The sequence below is a fragment of the Anabas testudineus genome, chromosome 24 (genome assembly GCF_900324465.2).
Source record: "Anabas testudineus chromosome 24, fAnaTes1.2, whole genome shotgun sequence".
NCBI classification, from domain to species: domain Eukaryota; kingdom Metazoa; phylum Chordata; class Actinopteri; order Anabantiformes; family Anabantidae; genus Anabas; species Anabas testudineus.
In genome coordinates, this window is record NC_046632.1 from 6952865 (window position 1) to 6979202 (window position 26338).

The 26338-nt window shown below is 40.4% G+C and overlaps 1 protein-coding gene across 5 annotated transcripts in view; it reads right to left on the bottom strand.

The window, feature by feature from the left end:
* Positions 1-26338, bottom strand: part of LOC113149481 (MAM domain-containing glycosylphosphatidylinositol anchor protein 2) — a 142033-nt gene that overhangs the window by 20069 nt on the left and 95626 nt on the right. For all 5 annotated transcript variants that reach the window (XM_026341631.1, XM_026341628.1, XM_026341629.1 and 2 more), the window contains exons 11-13: positions 20612-20884; positions 13139-13287; positions 7015-7192 (exon numbers count right to left, since the gene is read on the bottom strand). In XM_026341631.1, the coding sequence (XP_026197416.1) occupies positions 7015-7192; positions 13139-13287; positions 20612-20884 (600 nt within the window). The remainder of the gene's footprint in view (positions 1-7014; positions 7193-13138; positions 13288-20611; positions 20885-26338) is intronic.

A 26338-nucleotide genomic window follows, 5' to 3' on the forward strand; every position in this document is an offset into this window, starting at 1 on the left:
ATTCATGGGCATTTTCATGATCGATTGCTGACCGGCTGAATAGATGCGGTACATCAGCTTTACTACAAAACTATGTTGCTGGGTGATTTATGAAACCTTGCTGTTCATGGGGGAAATTGATTTTAATCCAACCAATTAAAGTGAGTAATAACAAATCATTCCTACAAAGGAAAACATGTACTGAACAGCGGGAAAGTACTGTGCAGATGGTAGAATTGCTCTTTTTTAAAGCACAAACTCAAGTAGTGATTTCTCTTTATTGCTGTACGGTTCATGGAAATGAAAATGTACGTCCACTTGTTCACTTGCAGTGTGGAGAGGGGAGAAACAAACACAGCGACGGAGAGAGAAAGCGATAGAGAGCAAGCTATTGTATTTCCAATTGAATAAAACATTCAGTGAACTGCAACGCTGCAGCTGAAGCCTCACTGTGAGGGAAGGGCACAAGTGTGGAAAGAACAGACTGTACACCCTTATTTTATAAAGCTTTAATAATCTTTTATGGTACAGATTGTGAGGATACCGACATCCCAACATTCAGGGCTTCCTTCTGAATCTACACTGGACTGCACGCGGTGGCAACAAAGGAGTCTGCAGAGAGGGAGAAGTCATTTAAATAACAACTTCCAGCCCCCGGGCCTGTGAAACGGATGCACAGTTTCCCGACGAAACTCTGTTCTTTCAGAATAGAGTCCCCCTTCCTGTTCGCTGGCTCTTTTCCTCTCTACCTCCCATTTGCTGAGCATCCTCTCTCCAATTTTTCCTGCCCCCTGCCCCTTTCTTCCAAGACCATGGTTATGAAAATATGTTTCACTGTCAGTTTTTTTCACCTGCAGCTTCCCCAGGCTGACTCACTGTGCCTCAGTCCAAATGAATATGTCTGTTCATGCAACGTCTCTACCCCCACTGAGGAAATCAAGCTGAGCACACAGCAGACCCAGAGGCTACTTTACTACTGCTGTGCACACTCAAAACACAATAATAGATAATTTAACTGCCAATTTTAATGGTTTCTTGTTTGATATTGAAAAACAAACAAAAAATAAATAAAAATAAAAAGACTAAGATCTATTTTTCATAAAAGCACAACCTCTTTTCATAAAATAATATTGCTGTTTCTTTATCTACTTTTGCATGTCCTAGAAGTATGAGCAGACCTCAAATGCTCTCAGAAAATGGACTGCAGTTACAGCATAGGAGCCCTCAAGCATACTTCTTTAAAAAACATTTCTTTCTTAATTCTGCAGCACTATGCTCTCCCTTGAAATAACACACTTAATTTTGATAGATCAAACGGCAAACAGTCCCAACAATCACACAGTGAAGTCTCCAATTAGAGCAAGGAAGAGAAAAGGAGGCGTGGTTTACCCTGCTACTAGGGATGATGCATGGTTTTAAAAGCTGTGTGGTTGATCTAAACATATTTTGTAGTGGCCCGAATAAAATGGTTACTTGGAGTTTGCGATTTGTGCTATGAGGTCAAGTAGGTTCATGTTTTCAGCAGTTTTAGTGGTTGCTGATTACTATGATGACTGACTTCACTTTCATGCACAGTACACTCATCGCAATACTGAAATGAAAGCTCTTGAAGATGGTGATCATACACGAGACAGCGAAAGCCTTACTCATAAGTTAAGACATGGTTAGAGTATCGATTCAGTTTATGTGATGAATATTTTTATAGAACGTATTGTTAGTCATATTGATTGGCGGCCAATCTACTGCAGTAGTGGAGTTGGTTAACATGTAGTCTGCACTGAACACACATTGAATTTTGATGCTGTCTCTTAAAATTAAAGATGTTCTGTTCTAAGAAATGTTCTTCACTTTCTATTGGTGCGAAGATGCAGTTGTGTGTCCAACAATTATTCCAACATAATGGATGTTTGTGTGAAATAAACAACATGGAGCTGTAAAAGTGCTTTAATAGTTTCTGTGGTCAATCTACTGAAGGTTGCAACAGACACAAGTCATCGGTGGTGCATTGTTTGGTATCATGATCGTGTTTTAATTTTTGCTGTTATTGTATTACTGTGCTGAGTGGGTGATGTGAGCACATCTTTAATGAGATTGACCCAAACATTATCCCTACATGATCTCCGCTGACCATTAACTCACTGTGTCTGGAGAATGGTTCTTCCACCTCTTTGTGGAATTGGTGCTTTGTGAATTATACTTATCTTTACAAGGATTTGGTCTTATCTTAAGGGGAGATTCTTCCTACTTCACTAGGAGCGCAACTTTTAGGTTTGGGAAGCTGTGTGAATCCATCCCCTGGTTTCTACTTTTTCAACTAAGAGGTCAAAACAAACTGCTGCTTGATGCATGAGTGCTTTCCAATGAATTTGCCTAATTTTGATTGAAACACAAAGTAAGCTCAAGGACAGTGGTTCATAGAGGCCGTTCAAAATACTAACACTGACTTCATCTTGGCAAGATTTCCTGCCCACTGGCCTGCGGCTGTATTACAAAGCAGCAGACAATTCCTTGGCTGTAGCCAAGTGTCCTCCCAGACAGCAGCGGCATGCTGTTGTGTCCTAGATTCCCATTCATCATGTTTAGGGGGTCTGGGTGGGTGCCATGACATACTGAGAGAGCCTTGTGATGGCTTCACAGCTATACCCGCATCAGTTGGAATAATAACAGCGTGGGTCAAGGTAATTCAGCATTCTTCCCCACATGCCCTCCTAACAAAAATGACACATCATGAAACATCATGAAACAACATGAAATATCACACCACTGTGACCTTCATTCGCGATCGAAACAAGACACACCCAAACATGCACACAGCCAGCCAGCAATGTACAAATTATTTCCTATGCGTTATCCTCTTCTTGCATCAGCGTGCCACAGTGATTCCAGCAAGTGAATCCTTAATGGACTTCCACATGAATGAGAAATTGCTGTGGTTTAAATGTTTAGCAGAGAAAGTGTGTGTACACACACACACACACACGCGCACACACACACACACACACACACGCACACACACAAAAAAAAAAAAACGTGGGAAAAAAGTTGCCCAGGGAGAGAAATGCAACTAGGCCAACAGAAGTCGCTGCTAATGCATGAATAGAGTGCCACGTTGTATCACTCATCGTAATATCGCTATCATCTTTAATGTGGTGAAGATTTGTCAGAACGTGATATTAATGATGCTGTAATGCGCTGATGTATTTACATCAAGACCGTGTGCAGCAGCAATGAGCATGCCTCAAAGCAAAAAGTAATGTTGCTGCTGACTGTGCTGCTAAAAAAACACGGAAGGAACTTCCGCATAAAGGTGCCCGGCCTATTAATGAAGATACTGCTCCTCAGCGTGTGTAGAAAATTACTGTGATAAAACCACACAGAGTATGCTTCTGCAGACTCTGCCTTAAAAATTGACCTGTAAGTTCAATATTTTGGCATATATACTTAATTACCTGACTGGCTAGAAGTTAACGAGAAGATTGATACTGTTTTTGAAATACGCAGCTGGAGCCAGTAGCTGGTTAGATTAGCTTAATATAAAGATTGGAAAGAGGGGTGAACAGCTAGGTTTATTCTGGCTGTGCATAATTAAATGCACCTACCAACTGTGTGCTGGCCTATAGCCTCATATTTAGAAGTGGCATCAATTTTCACATATAGTATAAGTGTATCACTCAATTTTATACCACAGACACTCGTTTCAAAAAACTTTTTAACATAACAATTTTAAAAACTTACAAAAATAATAAAATCTAATACTATCAAAAGCTGCATTTCACTGAATCCAGGGACTATGAGACCATGACTGAACAAAAGCTCAGACGGGGATTACACTGAACCACCACCTTGCCGAATAATAACACCCTGACATCTCAGCTATAACAGGCAACAGAAATCATCAGGAGCATGGGAATGTATTTGATGTAAGATTTAGTGGGTTCTCACTTTAGGAACGGCATCTTGCTGTCACTATGAGCTGCATAAAAATGGAATATTAAGAAACAGCAGTACTTTTACTGTGCGGCTGTGAGGGTTGACAGGAGGCTTAAACACTAAATCCTCTGTCTTGGAGGAAACCAAAGAAGAGAGAGAGAGAGAGAGAGAGAGAGAGAGAGAGTTATGAGGAACACCAAACAGATGCTGAGTTTGTCACTGCAGCAAAATTTAAAAGAGTGTCTTTGGAGCTTGGTGACACAACCATCCTTCATTTTACAGCTGGGGACACTATAACTGCTTTTGTGCTTTCTTGCCGGCTCAGAAAAGCTGCTACCATTTATGTACATGGAAATGATCACTTGGCATATTGGGCAATGATAAGAGAAACTTCAGATTTCAGAGTTCCTTCTATTAAAAAGGCAAAGTAAACAACACTGTTTACCCTCTCAAATGTAATATTTGTAATAACATGTAATATTTCTTTAGTTTGTTTGTTCCCATCAACACACACAAAGCTTCGGGTAGAAAGCAGGGAGGCTGGACACACTACATACTGTAGTGAGAGGCAACAAGCACCATATGCACCACTGGTGAACACGGGGTCGAATGTGAATTCACGCTCCTCACATAACCTTTGTGTAGCTCATAATTTCCTTTGATCAACGCATTATGGGATCTTTAACCGCACACTCTCACATCAGGGTCTCTGACTCCAGAAGCTGCATCCCATCCTCAAAATGAACCAAGCTTTGCGTTGTTCCAGACAGACTTAGGTTAGCCTTTCCATCAGCTGCCTTATTCATCTTTCACAAGCAGTTACTCAATCGCTAGGCATTTGGCTTCCAGCTGACTAGCAAGATCTAAAATTATGACATGACGCTTCACTACTAAGGTGACGCCAGCAAATGTATTCACTCGCATGTATTCATGCTGCAGGATCCTCCACCTCTTCAACCTCCTCATGTGCTGAGCTGTCTGTACTGCTGACTTACGTAAGATTTAATGTTCACGTGTGTTTATTAACGTTGGGTCACAGCAGGTCTCCCAGCAGAAGTCTCCCTGCTGCTAGGATTCTCTGAGACATGCTTCGAGCAGTAGAGCTTTTCCCAGCAAATATAACCGGATTACCATTTGCTATTAATGGCCACTTCCTTGATGTAAGTAAGTCTCTGACTCAGAAAACTGTCTGTTAGAAATGAAAGTGTTCAATATAATTAAATGTTGCTGGTCCAGGTACAAAAATAACAGATCACATTATTCTACATCATATATCCAGACATGGGATAAGACCCAGATATAGCAGCATCATCAACAGTACAAATCACACAGACATTTATTTCAGTTCGGCACAAACATGTAAACCACCAAGCTATAACTTGTACACAAACATCCCACAGGTCCCTGTTCCCCAGTGAGAGTGAAAGTGAGGTGATAATAGAGATGGTCCTAGACTGCATTTTATACGTCAACCAAGCCGTCTTAAGGGACACGCTCTCTGAGCAGAGTGAATTCTGCTCAGACCTACATTTTAGCCTGCTACAGCAACCCTATGCTGTGTGTGGAAGAACAGAGCAGCCCTAGAGTGATAATTAGCCCGGGCTCTCACTGGACAGGCCATTCGCACATCAGCACTGGCTCTTTTCTTTCCTTTTTTTTTTCTGTTCTTCTGTGGCTGTGTCTTCCTTTTCTTCTCAGTCCCAACTTGGCTGCCACCGTCTCTCCTTCTGTGCTCGTCTCTATCGTAATTAGCCTCAGTTCTCTTTACTTCACTTCGATTGATTCAATTCAGCTGAATTGAATTCAAGCTTTAGCAGGGATCACACGGTATCACCAACTAAACCCAAAATAACGGCAGAGAAAGTTGATCTGTCTCTCTCTCTTCCTCACTTTCTAAATTCTCTTTGGAGCTGCAGTGAAACTAAATTATTCACAACTGCAGCAGCACCACTCAGGAGGAGCTCAGCAGTCAGTGATAGACAGAAAACAGTCGGCCGGTTTGTTTCTGCAAATGTCTCGGAAAAATCTCAAGTACCTGCGCAGCTGTTCACTGGCACTGCTAGGGCAACAGTGGATACGACGGTAGCTGTTGTATTTCAGCCAGGATGTTGCCCCATTGATTACCTCAATGTGCCATATTGTACACATTAGCCTCATGATGTCCTGCTGGCTGCTTTTTCGGTAGCCCCAATTCAAAATCTGCATCAACCAAATTTCCACTTTCATATCTGGTCAGCGGTCACAGTGAGGTTTTGTTTTGTTTAAGGGGATCATATGAGGCTAGGCCAGTAGATAAAAATATCTAATATAGAATTTAAAAGACAAAAAAAAAAATCTATCTACTGAGACATTTCACATTTTCTGCCAAATAAGACGATGTCAAGGAATTTAACAGGAAACCCAGATAGTTCTGAGAGAATCAGAGTGAAGCAAAGTATGACTCATCTTTGACCAGTTCTGTTTGGTCTTGTTACCCGAACTACACGTTTGAGTCATCTAATGCTTTGATGTCAGGATGATCTCTCAAGCACAGAAACAAGTCAGCCTTTGCCCCAGTCCAGGATAGACCTGACTCAAGCAATAAAGGTCACGAGGAAGTGATGATTAATCAGCCGATCAGCATTTGTTAGCCTCAAACTGGCAAAGAAGCAAGGCAAGCTCATTTCAAGCTGTCTCCTAATGACTAGATGTGTTAGATCCAATTCAAATTATTTTAATGAGTTCACTTTGTACTGATGCTGCCTCATACATATCATACATAATACATCATCATGGTCATCATTGTAATAATTTCTGATACCAAAGAGAAGTTATGATTTCTATCAGTTCTGATGAACATGTGTCACAATGCAGCACCGCCGCCTTGAAATGGAGGTCATTTACTGTAGTATTGTTTTAGTTACCTTAAGGATAGCATTACCAGCTGTAGCTATAATTCTTCCACCTGTGCAACCACATGTTTATGCAGAATATTAAAGTTAAAGTGAATGCACGTCTCCAGAGCCTATCCTATTGGTTTTTCCCTCTATCAAACATAAAAACATTAAAATGGAAGAGTAGGCTGGTCACTGTACTTCAAACAGACATACATTATGCAGCACTCACCACTGTAGGTGACAATCCGGATGGTGGAGTCACCCTCTCCAAAACGCGTGATGGGGGTGAGGCGCACTTCGTAGGATTCAGGCTTTATCAGCTCAGTCAGGTTGTGTGTCATGAGCTCTCCTTTGTTGATTGGTCCGTCCACTGGGATCTCCTGTTCCCACCAGCGCTGCAGCCCCATCTAAATATGAAGAGGAACCACAAGAGATCCACATTATTAAAACAATCACTCAGAAGTCCTGATCCTGTAACTACACACATAAACACACAAACGTTTGTCTGCAGTTCCCTTCAGAGCTACAACTTTATACCAGCTTTCAGCTTATTGTTTTGGTGTTATAACCCACAACTGTGTGTTCTCATTAACTGTTTTTGACATAAGAGGTCTTAAAATGGACTGTACTCCTACCTTTATACTTCAAATTAGAAATAAGTCTTTGTCCTAATAATCATCTACAGGTCACTAAGTGGCCATCATTCAGTTCAATGGAACGGAAATACCAATTACCAAGAACAGTGTAGAATATCAGACAGATCCAGAGTCAACATATAGTACAAGACACAACATCATTTGCATCACCACAGGAGGGGAGCGTGTACAGTATCAAGGACGTTCTTTTGAAGAGGTGGCTCCTGGGAACATGCAGTCTGACCACAGCAAATATGTTTCCCTTCACCATCAGAGGATGCTCCCTCTAATCTGCCAATTAACCTTGTCTACAGATATTTGTATGATCTACCAACGAGAAATGTTGCGCAACAATAACACCTTTTTTCTCTGTAAGCTGTTGACAGCTAGCTGCCCATTAGTCATTTACTTTCAAAGAAACCCACATCCTCTGAATTCTGAAAGTTGTTATGAGCAGGAGGCAGAGATATTCTTGTCTTTGCTGAGATTCATTTTCTCTATAAAAGATACACCTCAGTCTGCACTGAGCAGGCACACTGCACACCTTAGTGCTCTGCACGCAATTGCCTCGTTCTTTTAAAGTTTTTATTTAATCATGTTCTACATTGTTTTTCCATTTCTTTATACAAGAACTCTAAATTTTATATCTCATCATTGCACAGTGCAGATCACTTGAGCGGTCCTGTCTTTAGGTGGTTAACACAAAACACAAATTAGTTCATGCTTTTATTGTCTCGGGATACAGTACGACGCAGCCCCACTGAAAATCAAAGCAACAAAATGAGGGTTTGTTGGTGCATTTCGCTAGTGGCATAGAGACGTAGGCTACATTTTGTTCTTGAGAATCCGTTTAAGGTGAACATTTGCGTGAAGATAAGTTACAGCTCCTGCATCGCAATTACTAACTATACATGCCCTCCTCAGTCAAAGGGAAGGAGAAAGTGTGTTACCAGCAAACAGAGACACAATGAATGAAGGTGTGATAGCAGTGAAGCAGAGTGTGTGTGAGAACAATACCAATTAAGTAATTACTTAGAGCCTGGATGATCCACAATTACGGGGTGCAACTTTTCAATACTATTAGTTTGCAGGTAAATAGAGTGTTGTGTCTGTCACTGGTAATTGCAGATGGTGTATTTGTCCTCACCTATCCTTTTAAAATTTTTTAGCTTTTCTCTAAAGTACAAAAGGCATGGCAGTTAATTGCTATAAATTACACAGTGTTGGCCTGTAACAGCATGTGTGTGTGCGCGCTCTAAAAAAGGATGTATCATTTTCAGCACATTTGCTATTTTTAAGAGTGAAAAGAGAGTGAGAGCAGCTTCTCTGTACAAATAGCAAAAAAAGTACATCTGCCGTTTCCAACTAGACACCGAGATGTATTAAAAATGACACAGCCTGTTCATATTTGGCAAGTTGGGTAATGTCTGCAGATTGTTTGTGAGGGGTTTACAGTGTCTACACTGACAGACAGTTAAAAGATTCCTGTGTTATTTATATACTGTTATTTATACTCGTGACAAAACACATATTAAACATTAGCACATTAGTGGTGGTGCTAGTGCATATGTGACCAAAACCAGCTGATGCTAAGCCATCAGTCTGTGCACACAAGCTGTTTGGCAGGAGTGTCAATGTGGAATATATTACAAAGCAACTGACTGAATTAATGTGTTTTAATGACGGGTAAGTGACTATGCAAACCTGTTTCTGTTCTTCATATAATATACAATTTGTGAAAGAGTGTTGGAGCCACATCCACAACATTCCTAACCAGGGTTATGTCTTTCAGACAGTCAGCCTCATCAAATCACATCAACATGCATTCTCTGGTGTTTTTATTATTATAAATTTGCTGTCTTTTGATCTTTGATCCTTTGGCTTCACTGTCCAAAACTACAACCTCACATTTAGATTAATGCTTGTGTGGCTTGACCTAAACCCATCATACTATGTCATCAGCTAGACCGAGAATCTCATTTAGCTGTCATTGACTCAGTCGTCAGTGGTTTGGCTGCTCTATATATACTTTAAACGTTATATTTATGAAGCTTTGGTGAAAGTTCAATAAGGAAGATTTGTCATTACCACCTCTAACCAATACCAAATTCTTCCCGCTTTCTCAAGCCAACCAGCTCACAGGGTTCATACTTTACATAGCTACCTGTTTCTGTCGTTCTGCCTTTTAGAACTACGACCTAGGCTCACTCAACCCTCCTCCACCCCATCACAGCCTTTTCCTGAAGGGCACTCCAAGCACCCAGCAGTTCCACCTTATCCCTGACTCTGCCACCATCACCGGTGTTTAGACCCCGGGAGTTTCTTCCTATTTCCTCTCCTCGCTGACCTACGAGTTGCAAAGCTGCTCTTCTAACTGGGGTCTATCCACCAAGCATCTCCTTGAGTTCATGCAACACATTTTTATATACACTCTTCTGATCTCTCCTTTTTGAAATGTAGATCTACAATGTTTATGCTGTTTTTCACTTGGTCAGTCAGTTTCACTGCACTGCACCACAAAAACCCTCGTGTTCTATATTTTTAGTATTTAAATCAAATTCTTGTTCATTAATCACGATGCATGTGTCTGTGACTGACCATTACCTCAGTTTATATATAAAACCAATTTAGTACCTGAATATAATGTGAATCATTTATTTGTTACTGTGCTAGACCATTTAGTGGCTAATGTAATTTTATTTGAGTCTAATTACTTTACAAATTTAATAAACTATCATAACTTGTAACAGAAAGCACTGGGGGCTCAGAAATGCTTCATTTTGAATGGATCCAATGACACATTGTAATGTGAACACTCTGTCAATTCACTTTCGAATGGGAAAGCCTTGGAGGGTTGTATATTACCTCATTAAATTCCCAATTCCCACACCACATTGTTTTCTTTTCTTATGTTCAGGGAGTTATCTAATAGTGTGAGTATAAATAACAGTATCAATATAAATATGTGTGTAGCTGTAAATTAGTTTTGGAAACCTGTGTCAGATTTAAAAACATTTAATTGGGGATTGCTCTGTGCTGCTCTGTCTCTCTGTGTGCGTGTCCCAAAGCTCCAGACAGATGGAGCCCTTAAACACTATTCCTGGCAAACGCCGCCTCAAACTCTAAATGAACAAATTAAAGCAAATAGTTCCATTTTTTTCCCCACATCAACAAGGATTGTGCTTAAATGTGCAGATCAAATCAAACATCAAATGTTGACTGAGAAAAAAACATTTAACTTTTCAAAAGCTTTGAATCATACACATTGGCTTATGGATTTTGCACCTTTGTTTTGATTCCCATTAATGTTCACTGAATCCCTGCGTCTGTGCTCAATTAAGGTTTCTGTTTACATCCCATTACCTTTCATTCTCCACATTTTCCCCACAGTGGCAAAGTGCCATATTGATTTAATTTCATTTGATTGCGGCGGCGGTTCATGGGGTTATTATGGCAACTTTAAAAACAGCAGAATTGATCAAAGCAATAGCAAGAGCCAAAGGAAACACGGGAATAATCAAAGTGATGGTGTAATGTTAGACGCGCGCTGATCTACTGTAGATAGCCTGCGTGTAATTAGTATGGCTCCTGTTGATGTGCTTGCATGATCTGACAGCTCAGAGGAAAAAGAAGAAAGGGAAGCAGTTAGAGCAGAAGAAGGATAGGCAGGAAGAAACAGCTCCAAGATGGCGAGATGAGTTTTGAAAAAGTTGTCTTTGAGGGGTTGGAGACAGGCAATCAAGCCTCTGGACAACGCTTCCGAAAAAGCAGGCTACAGTATCAAAACAAGGGCAGATGTCACACCTTTCCATTGCGTCCTTGACAGGTGCAGTGATTTGTGTTTTGTGATTCTTCACCATGCACGCTTTTCCGCTAGAGCTCCACACCCATTTACCCTCCAGCCAGGCCGAGGGCACTGGACGATAACATGGAGCAATCCATTACAGAGCATTAATTCAAAAGTACGGAAAGAAAATGATAATAATTCTCAAGGAATGGCAGGCGAGCTTCTGCTGGATCTATAAATAGACCAAAGAGATGTAGTCCATGTGCTGGAGCTTTCTTTACTGCACCATTCTCTCACAGTCAGTCCCGGGGTATCTATGCATTTATTTATTTATCTACAAAAGGAGCCTCTACTCCTACTCATTTTTCTGTTGTCCTCAAATGTACTCTTGCTCGCTGCCTTGACTCTTTTGCTTCTTTTCAGTTCCAACTATTTCTCATAAAAAAAAATCTTATTATAATTCTAAATCAATACTGAAAGCTTAAATTCAATCAATCACAAAGTTTATACCATATAGCGAATGTTGCCAAGAAGTAAATTTCCCCGCAGCAAAGAATTGCTTTCATCCAAGACAATGGAGGATTGGTTGTTATGCCTCAGAGGAAGAAGGTGGCAAAGAAGGTGGAAAGAAATTAATTTACCCAAACACTAATTCTTTGCAGGGGTAGTGATGATCTCTTTTTAATAAACAAATGCAGAAAAGCCTGAAATGTTAATGTGATTTGTGAGGTACTGTGGGTCTGCTCTCGCGCAGACGTAAATATTCTAGTTGCTTCAAAAATAAAAATAAGAAAAAGAAACTGTGTGTGGGACCAGCTTAAAATAGTAAAAGCAAGTGCAAACATGGGCCCTGCGAGCGCAACATCATTTATTACCAAGCAGACCAACTGAGATAGTTGACAGAAAAATCATTGCACTACATAAACATAGCTGGTTTGAAATGTGCTTTCAAGCCTCAATTCCTTGAGGGTGTAGTGTGAAACAAACATGAAATTATATTATTCATTGCAAACACAACTGTCAGGCTATGCCTGCTAATTCTGAGCACAACATTGCAACATGTGTTACGTTTTTTGATCCCCCTTTTTTCTGAATGGCAGCTCAGTGCTGCAACACGAAGGCGACATTAACCTGAAAAACCTGTGGTGTTAATGAAGTTAGTTCACTGTTGCAAACTTTATGTCCACACCTGCTGCTGTAAATGAAAAACTATCAAGACCAAATGTGCCCTGAGGTGAGAGAAAAAGAGGGGAAGGTACACATTGATTGCCAAAGAGAGAAAACGTAACCATGCCATCCATCAATACTGCCTGCCTGTCATCTGTGGAGTTTACTTGAGAAGCAGAGAAAAAAAAAAAGGAGCTATGCTTGCTCATTCTCTCTGCAGGGTTCCCATCCACTCTTCTGACTGAGCTTCGGATGGAGAGCAAAAAACAGAGGCAATTCAAGAGAACCACAGAACTCGCTCAACCAGCTGCCCCTGACAGGTTCTTAGTGATTCTGCCTGGCCCACAGAGGCTCATTCACATCCTCAAAAACTGCAGAATAACACAGACAACGAATCGAAGCGTAAGATTTGACACTGTCAAATGGATTACAACAAGCAAGAGTGAACTGTGCAAAGCCTTCTATCCCATGCTTAGATTGGCAATAAGAAAGGTTTTTACTGCCCTGTGGCAGAAAAACAACTAATTCATCTGTGAAGTGTTGAAAAGAGACTGACCCATTGCAGTGACTCAACAATTATTGTACCAGGAGCCAAAGTTTTAGGCTTTAAAAGCTCATGTTTTGGCTGTAACATGAGTTTTTACCTCCTTGTTGCTCACCGGGCTGAAACTCTTCACTGTGACCAGCATTTTGAGGATTAATCTGTAGTTTAAAGGGTTTAAGAGTTAAAACAGAGTGACACAGATAGCTCTTAGTCATCGTACCTGTCTGATGCCGAGTCTGTAGGCGACAATGCGGTCCACAGCATTGGGGTTCATCTGGGTCCACTGCAGCTTAAAGCCATAGACTCTGGGTCTGTTCTGCCACAGAGGGTTGTAAGTATCATAGTAGAACTCAGGAGGGTAGGCCTTTCCTGGAGAGGGAGAGAAAGAGAGAGAGAACACACTGATGATGATGCATGATCATTGTTCTTTTCAGATAAACAGAAAGTCTACCAGACAAATAGTTGAACTTTAGGGTGTCCCATAAAACATGAAACACTCACAAGAGACAAACAAAAAGGAAATTCAAAATCAAGCAGATGTCTACACATCAACACAGCAGCATCTTTCATTAGACCCTTTCAGTAGATTAGTAGGTCATTCAAACTCAACAATCCCAGTTTGTAACTGTGTCTCTGGTATTAGGTTTCTGAGTTCTGTTTTCATAATAACAAATAATAATCACAGAAAATATATTCTGCCTCTTATGTTGACTACGTCGTGTTTGTTGTGTTTATTCCCAGTCTTTACGATGTTCCTTGTTATTGGAGACCCACTTCTCCCTCAAGTATGATTAGAGTCTCACTTTACGTTCAATGACATGGAAAACATCCACGACGTTGAATCAAAGCATGTACCAGGTTGTAGCACGTCTCATAAATGAAACTGTATGCCATGCGCCCATCCTGAGCAATCACAGAACTTATCTGTCTGCAAGACGTCCTTACACTCAACATGGCAGCCTCCTCAGTAAAAATGATTTCACCCAGTTGTATCCGGACTAACACAGAGATCTTCACAAACCTTTTCTTTTCAATAACACGTTTTGCTTTGTTGAAATCTCTGAGGATTTGTTTTCTACAGAATTGTGGCTTGAGCTGTATAACTCTTTCAAGTTTTCAGCTTTCCAGTCACAGGCTACAAGCTCATTTCTGAAGAAGACAGCTGAAGAAGGAGCAGGCAGAACATTGTATTTTATTAAAGATGTAGAAACAAGCTTACAGGATGACCTTGCTGGCAAAGAATAGTAATTCACCTCAATGACACGCTGTTGGGTTTGTATCTCTGTTATTTGGGCTTGTTTATCGAAGGATGACAATACCCAAGGCAGATGGTTGTTAATAGCCATGGAAAAGACAATAGAGCTCAAACAAAAGCAGCACTGGGATTTGATGTACCCACAAAGAGATGCAGCAAGTAGTTGAAGTATGTCAGGCAACTGGATAAACCTGTCAAGTTAGTTTATGTCACTGATTAATTATCAGTGACATAAGAGTCTCCTTCCTGGTGAACTCCTTGAACCGTTTAGTTTCCTTTGGCTTTTTAGTAAATGTGACACTCAAGGGGGGCACATAAACTGAGGGAGTTTGTAAATCTGTTCACAAGCTGAACACGGTAGATTCAATTTTCTGTTTTCTACACTGCTGTTTGCAGTTGACGTGGAACAGGACTGAACCACTGTGCAGCCCCAAAAAAATCCATAAGAAGAACAGATCCAATACTGGATTGATCCTACTGGACAAATAAACAGTGCATGTGTAACCAAACCTTGACATAGCTTATTTATCTGTGTTGTAAAGCTCTATACTTATTGAAATACAATACAGGTAAATGAGTCCCACCTTTTTTTGAAACCAATCAAAACAGGGAGGTTTCCTTTCAGGAGGAGAAAAAGCAGAATAAGCTGTTTTATTCTGCTCTTGAATGAATTGATAAATTCTAAGCATCATTGTGCATGATAGTAAGTCAAAATCATTTAAGTCTAAGTTTAGACAATGAATCAGATTAATGATTTGAGCCGCCAACTGCATTTCACTTAGCATTTACATGTATAAAGCATTTTAAAATACAATATTCTCACCTGAGGGGAAGGAAAGCTCAATCATCAGAAAGATAAAACCATTCAAAGAAAACAAAACAAGCAGAACCAACAGAATACTGTTAATAATTAATAGTTATTTAATTTGAAATGTTTCGCCTTTTTATGTTGAGGTAAAAATGCATCTCAAAAGGTCACAAGCAGTCTACTGCAAGCTAAACCTGTTTCATAACTGATAAAAGATCCAGGAACAGAAACAGCCTCGCTGAGATGAAAACGCTAAAAAAAACATATTCTTCCAATCCCCCCTAAAAAAAAAAAAAAAAAAAAGCCAGGATAATTACTGTCTTGCACTTCACTTGGCACTGTTTCGCTGTATAGAGCCAGCTGTGTTTACAGCGTACTGTACAGCAAACGTTACGTAAGCCAGCCAGACATGGGGTGTCGGTTTTGTTCATGCAGTTTATTCTGTACAGTAAGGCTGATAATGAAAAGAAGAGGATGCAATTTGTCGTAGAGCAAAAGCTAGAAAGGTTAATTAAACCGGCTCTGATGATTGTACCTGACTTTAAAGATTCCCACATAGACTCTGATGGCTGCATTCATACAAGTGCATATTCTACCTTTTATGTCAATTTATTAACATCAGCTGTATGACAAATTTTGAAAAAAGTTAAGTTTAAAACACATCTCTTACAGACAGTGTCAGAAATCCACTGGTGAATTGTGGCCTCACATACAATATGATAAAGCAAAACGGCCCTCACTTCTAATAACACGTTATGTGGGGTAAAGCATATTACCTAACCCACTTACACTGCTTGAAACAGATAACCCTGGGTGGGAGACATCAAACAAAGTACAGAAAGCTTAATTGATTTTTTTAAAATCCTGTTTATAACAGCAGAACCAATGCAATGATTCATAACAGCTCAGTTAAAACCCCTTCAGGCGAGAAGCTGACCTTGTTTGCAGACTTCCCTTTCATTTTATAAGGGTTTACAAACATATTTTCTTCTTCAGGAAAACACTTTGTCACGCCATATGCCAAGCATTGCTATATGTTTTCCAGCCTAATGTCAGGTGGACTTTTGTGGCAGAAGTGACGCTTATGTATGGAAGCACAGCTGGCTGAGATAAACCCAGGACCAATGCACAAATAGCTAACTGACTGCAGGGAAAAGGCATTAGAGACATTAGAAGACTCTGTGGTAATTGCCTACACATGTGTTCTTCTGGTTTGGAAAATGAGCTTTTTTTCTTTAAGGGAAATAGTAATAATGAGCAACTTCCAGCATTACTATTCACCTAATTCTTCCTCTTTGACTAATTCTTCTGACAAAAATATTCCTAATTGTTGATCATATTATTTAGGACTGAACTTTGTTTGTCTTGACCCACTATGGCCTTTTCGTTAACACAAATGAAAGGCTGCTCTGACTAATCTTGTGACATTGTGCTGATTTGAAAACGCAGCACCACAAAAAAATAGGTCAGAAAATAAAAAAAAAAAAAAAGGAGAAAAGGACAGAAATATAGTAGAACACATTGTGCCTGTCCTTCAGGCCTGACAGACTTTTAACAAAACATTATTCATATGCTGCCTTTCTACTCTCACCATGTAATGTCAGTCATTACTACCTACAGGATCCATCAATGTCAGTATGTGTCTTTGGGCTACAGAAAGGATTCAACATCTTTCTCCATTTAATAGAGGGGTAAGGTTGAACACAGGTGAACTGGGCACACTATAAAGACAAATGGCCTAGTTACATAAAACCGTGTCTGGATCTCAAAACTAGGGCCCAAATATCCATTTAAGACCAAGGTTGATAAGATGGACTGCAGCTTAGTCAGTAAGACATTTTTTTCTGAAAGATAAAGACAAAAATATTATGCAAAACACCAGACACCTGCTCATTAAATCCTGAGAGGATTATTGAGAAGAGCCAAATAAAGATACAAAGAATAAATGAAAACATTACTCAAAAAATATGAATTAAAAAAACAAACAAACAAACACTGAGCAGTGTCATTGTGTCGAGTCATTCTAAAAGAAATGTAATTTCCTTAAAGAAGCAGATATCTGATTGCAGCTAACTTTGGGCACCACGCTCCACGATGTGATTTCTGCATCATTAGTAACAATGGCTACAACAACAAGGGAAGCTGGAACCATGCAGACACACTATTATGTTAAATGCAAATTAATTTTATGAACAAATTCACAAAATGCAGACAATGAATATTTGCACACGCGTTCAGAAGAACCGCGTTGTTCTTTTCTTCTAATTCATATCAGACTTCCAGGAAGACAGATTAAGCAAGGAATGAGAAATACTGTTTGCTCGTTCTTTGTGAATTTCTCAATTCCAGCAAAACTGCAGTCTGCATTATTTAGGAGAAAGACGAGTAGGGAGAAGCTCTACGAAAAAAGTTGTTTTATTACAAATTTTGGATCAGACAAATGTAAATTAATCTGCCTTAAAGGGGCACTCTGACTGTGAAAACAGTTATATAAGGACCGTTTGTGGCTCTAGAGTCAGTTTTCTAAAAAACCCTGGTCATATAATCAGGCTTGTGTGTTAAAAAGTTGCTATGAACGTGTAGTTCCCTCTAGTTCTGTACAGCAAAAGTACAAATGTACATAAAATAAAATGAAAGTTGATAAAATGTCTTTAGCACTGCACAAATTCAAATTCTGACCTTATGACGACATCACATTTAAATTTTACAGTTAATCATTTGGCACACGCTTTTATCCAAAGTAACTGGAGTGAGGTACAGTGGCATTATATCAAAACTACTAATATAGGGCTGCTAGAAAAAGGAAAAGTCTGGGGTCACTGAGACATCTTCTGAGCACCTTGGCTATCTCTTTTAACCTATGTCACTCCATCCTATACAAACCATTTCATTCAAACCACAGCAACCTCATGGAGGGGCAAAAGGGGAGGTCGAGGGAAAGAGCATAAATGTTGAAAGAAAATTTAAATGTACAATATCAGATTGACTGTTTCTCTACACCTATTGGTTATATTGCTGTCTGGATAAACTACCCCTCTGTTCCTCTCCTTGAGGTTTTTTATCAGATTTTCCATTTAGATGGTTTTCTGGGTGAACTTTTCTTACTGCTCGAGTCTCCCAATACATTCTGCAAGACTGGGTTACTATCCAGATTTCCCCTTAAATTTCATGTGCATGTGTTCTGTGAACTGTGTTTCACCCTATCACTGTTTCATCAGTACACATTTGTAGCCTGAGGACAGGATGCACGGTAAATGCAGACTTGCACATAAATCACTTGGCTGGATCACAGAAGAAAAGCAGCCTGAAGACACAAACAGTAAAATATTTTTCCCCCTAATTCTAAATCTCCATTCACCTTGATTAAGATCAGGATTCCTGTGACAGAGAGCCTGAACCAAGGCTCAGTGGTACATATTACATCCCTCTGAGCGGTCTCTCCCCTGGCACAATTTGGCCAACTTGGCCATTACAGCCAACTAACTGTTTCCACAGATGTCCCATTGGCTTGGCACATGAGCACGCATGCACATGCACACACACTCTCCCCTGGAACTATATACTGAGGTAACAGCATTTATCCTAGTCCTCTGATTTTGGTACGTGTCTGCCCTATGTGTCTGTATGTTTTGCATGGTATTTAGACAGGATGATTAATCAAGTCACTCTGGCTTCAGGCCAGAAATTCTGACTGAGATGTTTACTGCACATCACTGCAGCCCAAGAAGAATGTTGGGAGATAGCAAGGGAATATCCACTAAGGTGTCTACCTGCCTTCACTCTGTAAATTGAGCAAAACCAAGATACCAAGTCTATGAGCCATAACAAATATTTCATGAGCTTCATCTTGAAGTGGGCTTACATGTCTTAGAACGGAGCTGATATCTACTTTCTCTCCAGTAGATTATTTATTTCAACCACACTACAGAATATTGTATTTCTCATATTGCTGTGCTATCGAGTATCAGGATGAAATAACAATAAAACAATTTCTTAAAAGAGTAAGAGCTGGAGTTCTGGGGATGGGGCACAGCAGAAAAGTGGATTTTCTGCACCATGCTCCTGCACTCAGGAGGTTACTAAAAGAGCCTCCATACCTTTGGCAACCACTGAGTCCAGATGGTGAGAATCTGGAGCATTGAGCAGGAGGAGTGGAGAGATGGTGGGAGAGAGAGGGGAAGAGGGACGGAGGATGAAAGGGAAAGAAGGGGAATGGAGGTAAAACGAAGGAGGGAGGGAGGGATGGAGTGTGAGTCATAGCAGGCAAAATCCCAGCCCTGCTGAGAAAAACAAATGGCTGGAGGGGACTATCTGCTTCTGTCTCTATGCTCCACCTGTTTCACCAGGGAAGACTGATTTATGACACACACTGGGGTACTGTCCATCCTCTCTCTTCAGGCGAGCTGGAAAATGGGAGGACAATGGAAAGCTTAAAAGGAGAGAAATGAAGAATGAGGAGTGGAAAAAAAAGACAAAGAGAGAAACAAAAGAGACGGAAACGCTGAGTGCAGAAAAGGTATGATTAAAGGACAGCAACAGGTAGATCGAAAAGGACAGCGTCAAATGGGAGACCAACGCAGAGGATCAAAGAGACTAATACTGCTTCTGTGACCCTGCAGATTCTGTCTGTACTGTGCAGTCTGGGAGATTGAAACCTTGGCGAGACCTTGGAGTTCCTGCGGTCACTCAGAGCAGCCAAACTAATTCGGTCCTGTCATTACAACCAACTAGGAGATGGACACTTCAGGACCAGGGTGTGTGTATGTGTATTATACAAAAGGATAGGTTTAGTACATGAGATGCAAAAAAGGCCAATGTGATTGATGTGTGCCATCAGTTTGACTATGAAGTTCTTCTCTTTCAGTCTTCTTTAAATATATTGCCTATCGCAAACAGGAGCATCCGCGCCCCTAAAACACTGTGTGACAAGGGCTGTTATATATTTGAAGAGCCAATTTCAACTGTCCAAAACACTCTAATTACCAAGTGGAGAGAGTCTTGAGGAACATATTGTCGACATGCAGATGTGTCCCAAAAGAATGAAAGCAAAATGTCTGCCATCATGTGGCGCCTCGAGAGAAATGAAATAAACAGAGAGTCCATTTTATACTACTTGAGTGCATGGGAATTAAATTTGCTATGTAGTAGCACTGTGCATGGGGCTGCAGTAAGAGAGATAGTCTTTGTATAAGACATTATCCAAACCAAACACTATGAAAACAAGCTTTCCAACCTATAGTAGTAACGAAGCCCAGCTCTATGTCAAGGCTGATATGTGTTTCATACTATGTTATTTTGTTGGATTTAACCTTACATAAGAAAGCTTCCTCGTCAATAACAGATCCACTGTGTAGTATTTTTCTACTGAGTGGAAGCTGGTCATAGTTGTTTTCAAAGCTTAGACTAACATCAGTCACTCTCTCTTGCGCTTTATTGAAGTTGAGTAAATGTGTCCAGTCAAACGTGCCTCTGTCCAAATACAGTATATGTTAAAATACGGCTTTTATATATTATATTTTTTTGGAACAGGCAATTTTAGCCTCACATTTTTTGCATGATATAATACGTATAGCATCAAGGGCAGTATAGCCAACAGTAAATTATTTATTAATAAATAAAGAACAAATTACCTGTAACCTGGAAAGTGCATTTGCCTGCTCCCGCTTCATTGATGACATTGCAGGTGTACTCCCCCCAGCCGTCTCGATTCAGACTGCGGATGGTGTACTCTGTCTCGTCCTTCTGAGCGTCGAAGGCTCCGGCATGGAGCAACCTGTTCGACAGAAGCCACTCGAAGCGCAGCACGCGGGAGGGGTGGGCTCGCAGCACCTTGCAGGTCATCACCACAGGCCTCCCCAAGCCCTGACGTTTCTCCGTGTAAACAGGCTCCACTGTTGGAGGGTCTGCGGGGGATAGAGAAGTTCAAAGGGCATTTTATAAGGAAAGAAAAGTATGTCAATGACGTTAACACAGTGGAAATATGAAAGACTATGACAAAAAAACCTTGGATAGCAAGAAAAGAAAAGAGGATGAGTGGGAGGAGGGAGCATTGATGTTGGAGCAAGAAAAACACTATTCAGGCGAAGGCCGTCGTGGTGAGGCTAGGTTTTGTCTGACCTCCAAAGGTATTTAGACATATCAAGAAGACAGAAAAGACTGTCAGAACAAGTGTAGAAAATCTAGGTATGAGGTGAATTATTAACTACATCTGAAAAGCTAAACAAGGACATGTTAGGAAAATGTGAAAACACAACATAAATGTCTCTGAGCGATGTACCCGAAGTTTGTCAAAGAGAAAAGAAGAACTGCAGAGAAAACAGCAGCTTTTTTGAACGACAACCGACACAGACATGGAAAGGGACAGAAAACATTCTCGAGGACATTCAAACGTCTAACATACTGCACGGGAACAGCGAGCACTGAGAAAAAGCTGAGATTTGAGCATATTGAAAGAAAGTTTAAACAATTAGCTTTGGAGAATCAATACACCTCAGCGATAAAAGAGAATGACAAGTGAAAACAATTGTGGGGGAGAGTGAAAGTAGGTGCAGGAGGATCAATTTTGCAGAAAAACTCGAACAATGTTCTGAACATAATCAGTCACGCTTCACAGAAAATTGGTAATGGGATGATGAAGTGCACCTCAAGCTTTCAAAATGGAAAATTAATAACTTATTTGAGTATCTGACAGGCTTCACCTCTTGCCATACAGAGAACCTGGTGGAGAATCATTCAGCCCCTCTTCTCAGCAGCTGAATATGATGTCACTGCACCTCAGACACAAACGTGATAAAAAAACAAACAAACAAAAAAAAAACCCCACCTAACATATGATAAATGTTTGCTAGATTATGTGCGTGCCGACAAAACTGTGTCTGTGGGTTTTTGTGAAGCTAAAATGTGCTTGTGCATGCAAGCATTGAAACTGTTATGAATAATTTCCCCATCTTAAGCATCTTTGCTCTTGACATGCTCATACAGATGCTTGACAAAAGTCGCAGCGGGGCTTAAAAAACAACAGTGAATGCTGAGGAGAAGAGACAGAATGACACAGAGCCTCTTAATTGCCTGAAATTTGCATTTGCATAATTCCTAGCAGAGTCAATGTGAGGCGGGTAGCTAAAGCCAGGGCTGGGGATGTTACTTTTCTAAATGTAATCGGTTACAGATCACTGATTACCTGATTGAAACTGAAATCTGCAACATAATCTTCCACATTATTCACACATGGTAATATAATCTAATTACTGAGCCCTCATGACTTGATAGGATATGCAATTAAATGAACAGTTTATTAAAATTTATAGCACATAATTTGATAACAATATTAATGACATTATCTCCAACCTTAATCAGACACTTTCTTTAAAAAGATGCTAAAATCTTCCAAGCTAAATCGTTTTGAGGAATCAAGGTTTAAATGTTGAATGTGCTGGCTGTGATATGACTGTAACTGCGTTAACCTGAGCTCCGGCAGAAAAGCACGACAGGTCCTACAGGCCACAGAAGTGTGCAGGGAAATGGGGGCTGTTAACATCATACTGTATGCTAAATAATATATTCCAATATGTAACAGACCAACGTGGGATTTTGCTTTCTTGCCCTTTATGCTAATTATCACACAACAAACAAAACCCTAGAATTCACACAGCAGCTACTGTGATTAATGATACACCATTTGTTTGGATAATGACTTTTTGAATCGTGAAAAATAATAAATCAAAACACAGTGGACGACAGAAAAGGTAAACACAAATTTTACAAGAGGCTTGGACTGAAAGGAAATAGAAAAAAAAAAAAGTTTGCCTACTTCACCTGATGCTGTTCACAAGGTGGAGAGTAAAGTGGCTTTCATCTCCCCTAAATGAAACAGCAATCAGTTCCTCCTTCAAGTGAGCCTTGTCTGGGCTTTTATCCAAACCCAATGGTTTATCTCTCACTCCTAAAGAAGGGTCTGAATCTCTACTTATCACATTAAAATTGTAGGTTTTTGTGTGGTGGTAAATCACAGCCTATCTCTGCAGTTTCCCTGAGTGGCACAAGACCAAATTGAAATAAGTGCATTTCCATTTACACAGAAAGACAAATAAAGACAGGGTTTGGGGTCTGCAACGAGGAAAAAAATCTCCTACAGTATATAACCAAAATATCCTTTAAACAAGGGCACATGCCTCATCTCCCCCCGTGCAGCTCCTGAAACAGCTGCCCAGCAAACATGAGGGGAAAGTCGCAAAAAAAGGTCCAGTGTGATTTTCCCTGAGCAGTGCTCACCGTGGTTAGTGTAGCAGTGAGGGCGGCTGAAAGCTTGGAGTTGCTGTAAGTCAAAGGCTGAGGGAAAACCCTGAGCAGTGGCTGAGATGTAATTCATCATCAGTCACCTGTGGATAGTTTGACAGTAATGTAGAGAAAAACATTTAGGAGCACAGAGGCCTTTTCCCCACTGTCCACATAGAAAGCCATCTGCAGAGAGGAGGACATGAACAAAGACATGGCTGTTCAGTGTCTGTGTGTGTGTATTTCTGGAAGTCCCTGACTCGTTTCCAGCAGATTTCAGATTCAGTCAGAATACAGGTCTTCAAGAGAAGAACACGCAAGTCCTGTGCTGTGGGTAGCTTAACGCTGTACAGGGGAAAACCTGATGTGATTCATTGGACTGTAGGAATTTATCATGATAATAGGTAAACAGGGAGGAAGCTTTGAGTTTGCAAGCCAGTGAACAGGTTAAACTACAAATAGAGCTAGAGGCATTTCTAAACATGTAATAAACACTAACTTCACTGGAACAAGTCAAAACTGAGCGAGCGATCTCTCCAGAATGACCTGATAATCTTCTGATTTCCTGTACAGATGCAGTAAAGCAGCCCAAACCATAACCGAGCATCATCCACGTTTCACAGTGATGTTCAAAGTAATGTTCTTTGCTTTGAAAGCTTTTTTCTTCTGTGATTCCTGAGATGCACAACGCACTGTTCTGCACATATAAACAGATGAGATTCAGTGAAAAATTAATTAAAAGAAGTTGACATGAATAGTCAGCTGGTATAATGAATAACAAATGCTTTGTTGGGAAACTCAAACATCCAAGACTTATGATGCTGGAGCACGAGCTGTCTGAACTCTACAAACTACAAATGCAAACAACCCACACAAATGCTTTTCCAACACAGATACTAATCATATGGGATAGTTCATTCTCATTTAGTTTCATTTGTCCAAAGGGAATGTGTATTTTATCAAACTACACTGACCCTGATTTCTTACTTTTCTTCTTTTGTATGTATTGGCAATCCAAAAGCCACTTACCGATCAACACTTCTGAGGTTTACCAATGATTTTGTTCAATCTATTTCACACCTAGCAGGAGTAATGGAGCACTGTTTCGATCAGGTGGCAGGATACCAATTTACCATGTCTGTAAATAAAGGCATAGGCACATGCATGTTGCTTGTACAGTATAGTCAACACAGATGCAAAAACTTGTCAGCAGCAGCTTAGCTGACGTTATTGCTGTTTGATTCTCTTATATTTAAATGATCCAAATGAGTCACCAGATACATCTGGAGCGTCATTAGATGATTATACAGTAGGATGATGAAGAAAAAAAACAAAACAACCTCTTGTACCTTCATTGCATTATATCCTTCAATATAAAGCCTTGATAGAGGAAATAACATGAAGACTATGAAATGATAACCTTTATAGTCAACTGATTTATGAGTCCCTGTGATGAATAATGTAGAATAACACTGCTCCATTTCAACACACCCTCCCTCCCTCATGCTACGGCCGTTGCACTAAAACAATGAGTTAAAGCCCCATGTGCATTACCATATTGTTATTAAAACTTAGGGATAATTTATGAATGTAAATACACAATTAATGATAATCAATGGTGTCTCTTCAGCGCGAAGAGTGGGCTGTGATGCACTAATAGGTTTAGCTCCGTCATTGACCAAGTTATGAATTATTCTGTCTAAGCTGTGTGCAGGTTTCTGTTTACAACCTACACATTTGCTGACCTTTTCTGGTGTGGATATGATGCGGCTGATCAATTCAATATTGTTCCATAAAAAAAAAAAAAAGGTCATTAAAATTTCATCCCCAAATGCAGTGTGTGAGCCCAGCTGCAATGTAAAAGATTAATTCACTGGCGTTAGGCTAATGTGGATCGCTCTAATATAATTCACATTAGAGTGGGCCTCGGGGGCCAGCATTGCAGGCCTTCTAGATGCAGAGAGGAAAATTAATTAAAAACAATAATCATGTAATTCTGCTCATTACTTTTAGCCTTTTATTCTGGTTTGTCTATTTAACGTATATCAGATGCTAAGGTACTTTCTCAGGGGGGCAATCGCACAGTTGCATCAGTCAGGTGTCATGGACGATGTGAGGAGGAACAGAAGGGAGGCATGGATAAAAGATTCCTGTGCATCTGGGCTGAAGTGGAGCTTGATAACTCTCACTCTGACAGACAGTGGTATCTAGGACAGAAGACCACTTTCTACCTCCTTCCTTCTTCTATTTTCCTCTGTTTCTTCACTCCCTTCTCTCAAGCCCATGGACCATGCCAAGTCAGTCTGACTAAGAACATTAGAGTGTCACAGCTTGGGATTTGGCGTGTGCAATTCTATTAGAGCGGCGACTCTAAAGGCAGACGTCTTCCATTTCCTCTACCTCTCCTCCTGGCGTTGCCTCTGTCAGCCAACAGATGCAGGTTTTTACATATCAAAGCTGTTAACTTGCCAGAGTCGTTCTTTCACGCCTTTAATGCTCTTTGCTTCAGAGGACTGTACCTCGGTCCCTTGATCAAGTTACTAAACGCGGCTTTGCACATGGCTCACCACCAAAGGCGGATGGCTCATGCTGGGACCTGGAAATGCAGACGAGAAAAGCATCTCAGAGGGACTGGCTTGTGCTTACACACATGAGACAGGCCAATAAAATAAAAGGCAGGGGCTTACCGACAGGTGTAGGGAGCAAATGACAAAAGCAAGGGCCAGATTGTGTTAATAACATAAATTATTGAGGGGAAATATGAACAAAGGTCTAAGTATTTGGCAGACGTATGAGAGTGAACACCGTTTGCTCATGTGTGCACACGGTGTACTTCTTTCTCCAATATGGTCAAACTGTGCTAAAGGAATTTAACAACTCAAGTGTGGACTATGAACAAGAAACAAAAGCTTGATGAGCAGAGCTGTCTGGCTGGTGAGAACTGATTCATCAATGCCAAAGCCCTAATAAGTCTCTTGGTTATGTGGTCTGCTTTGAAGATGGCACACAGATAAAAACATAAGGCATCAAGAACTATAGACGGAGGGAGAGAGAGGTGCTTTGTTAAAATATTTCTAATAAAC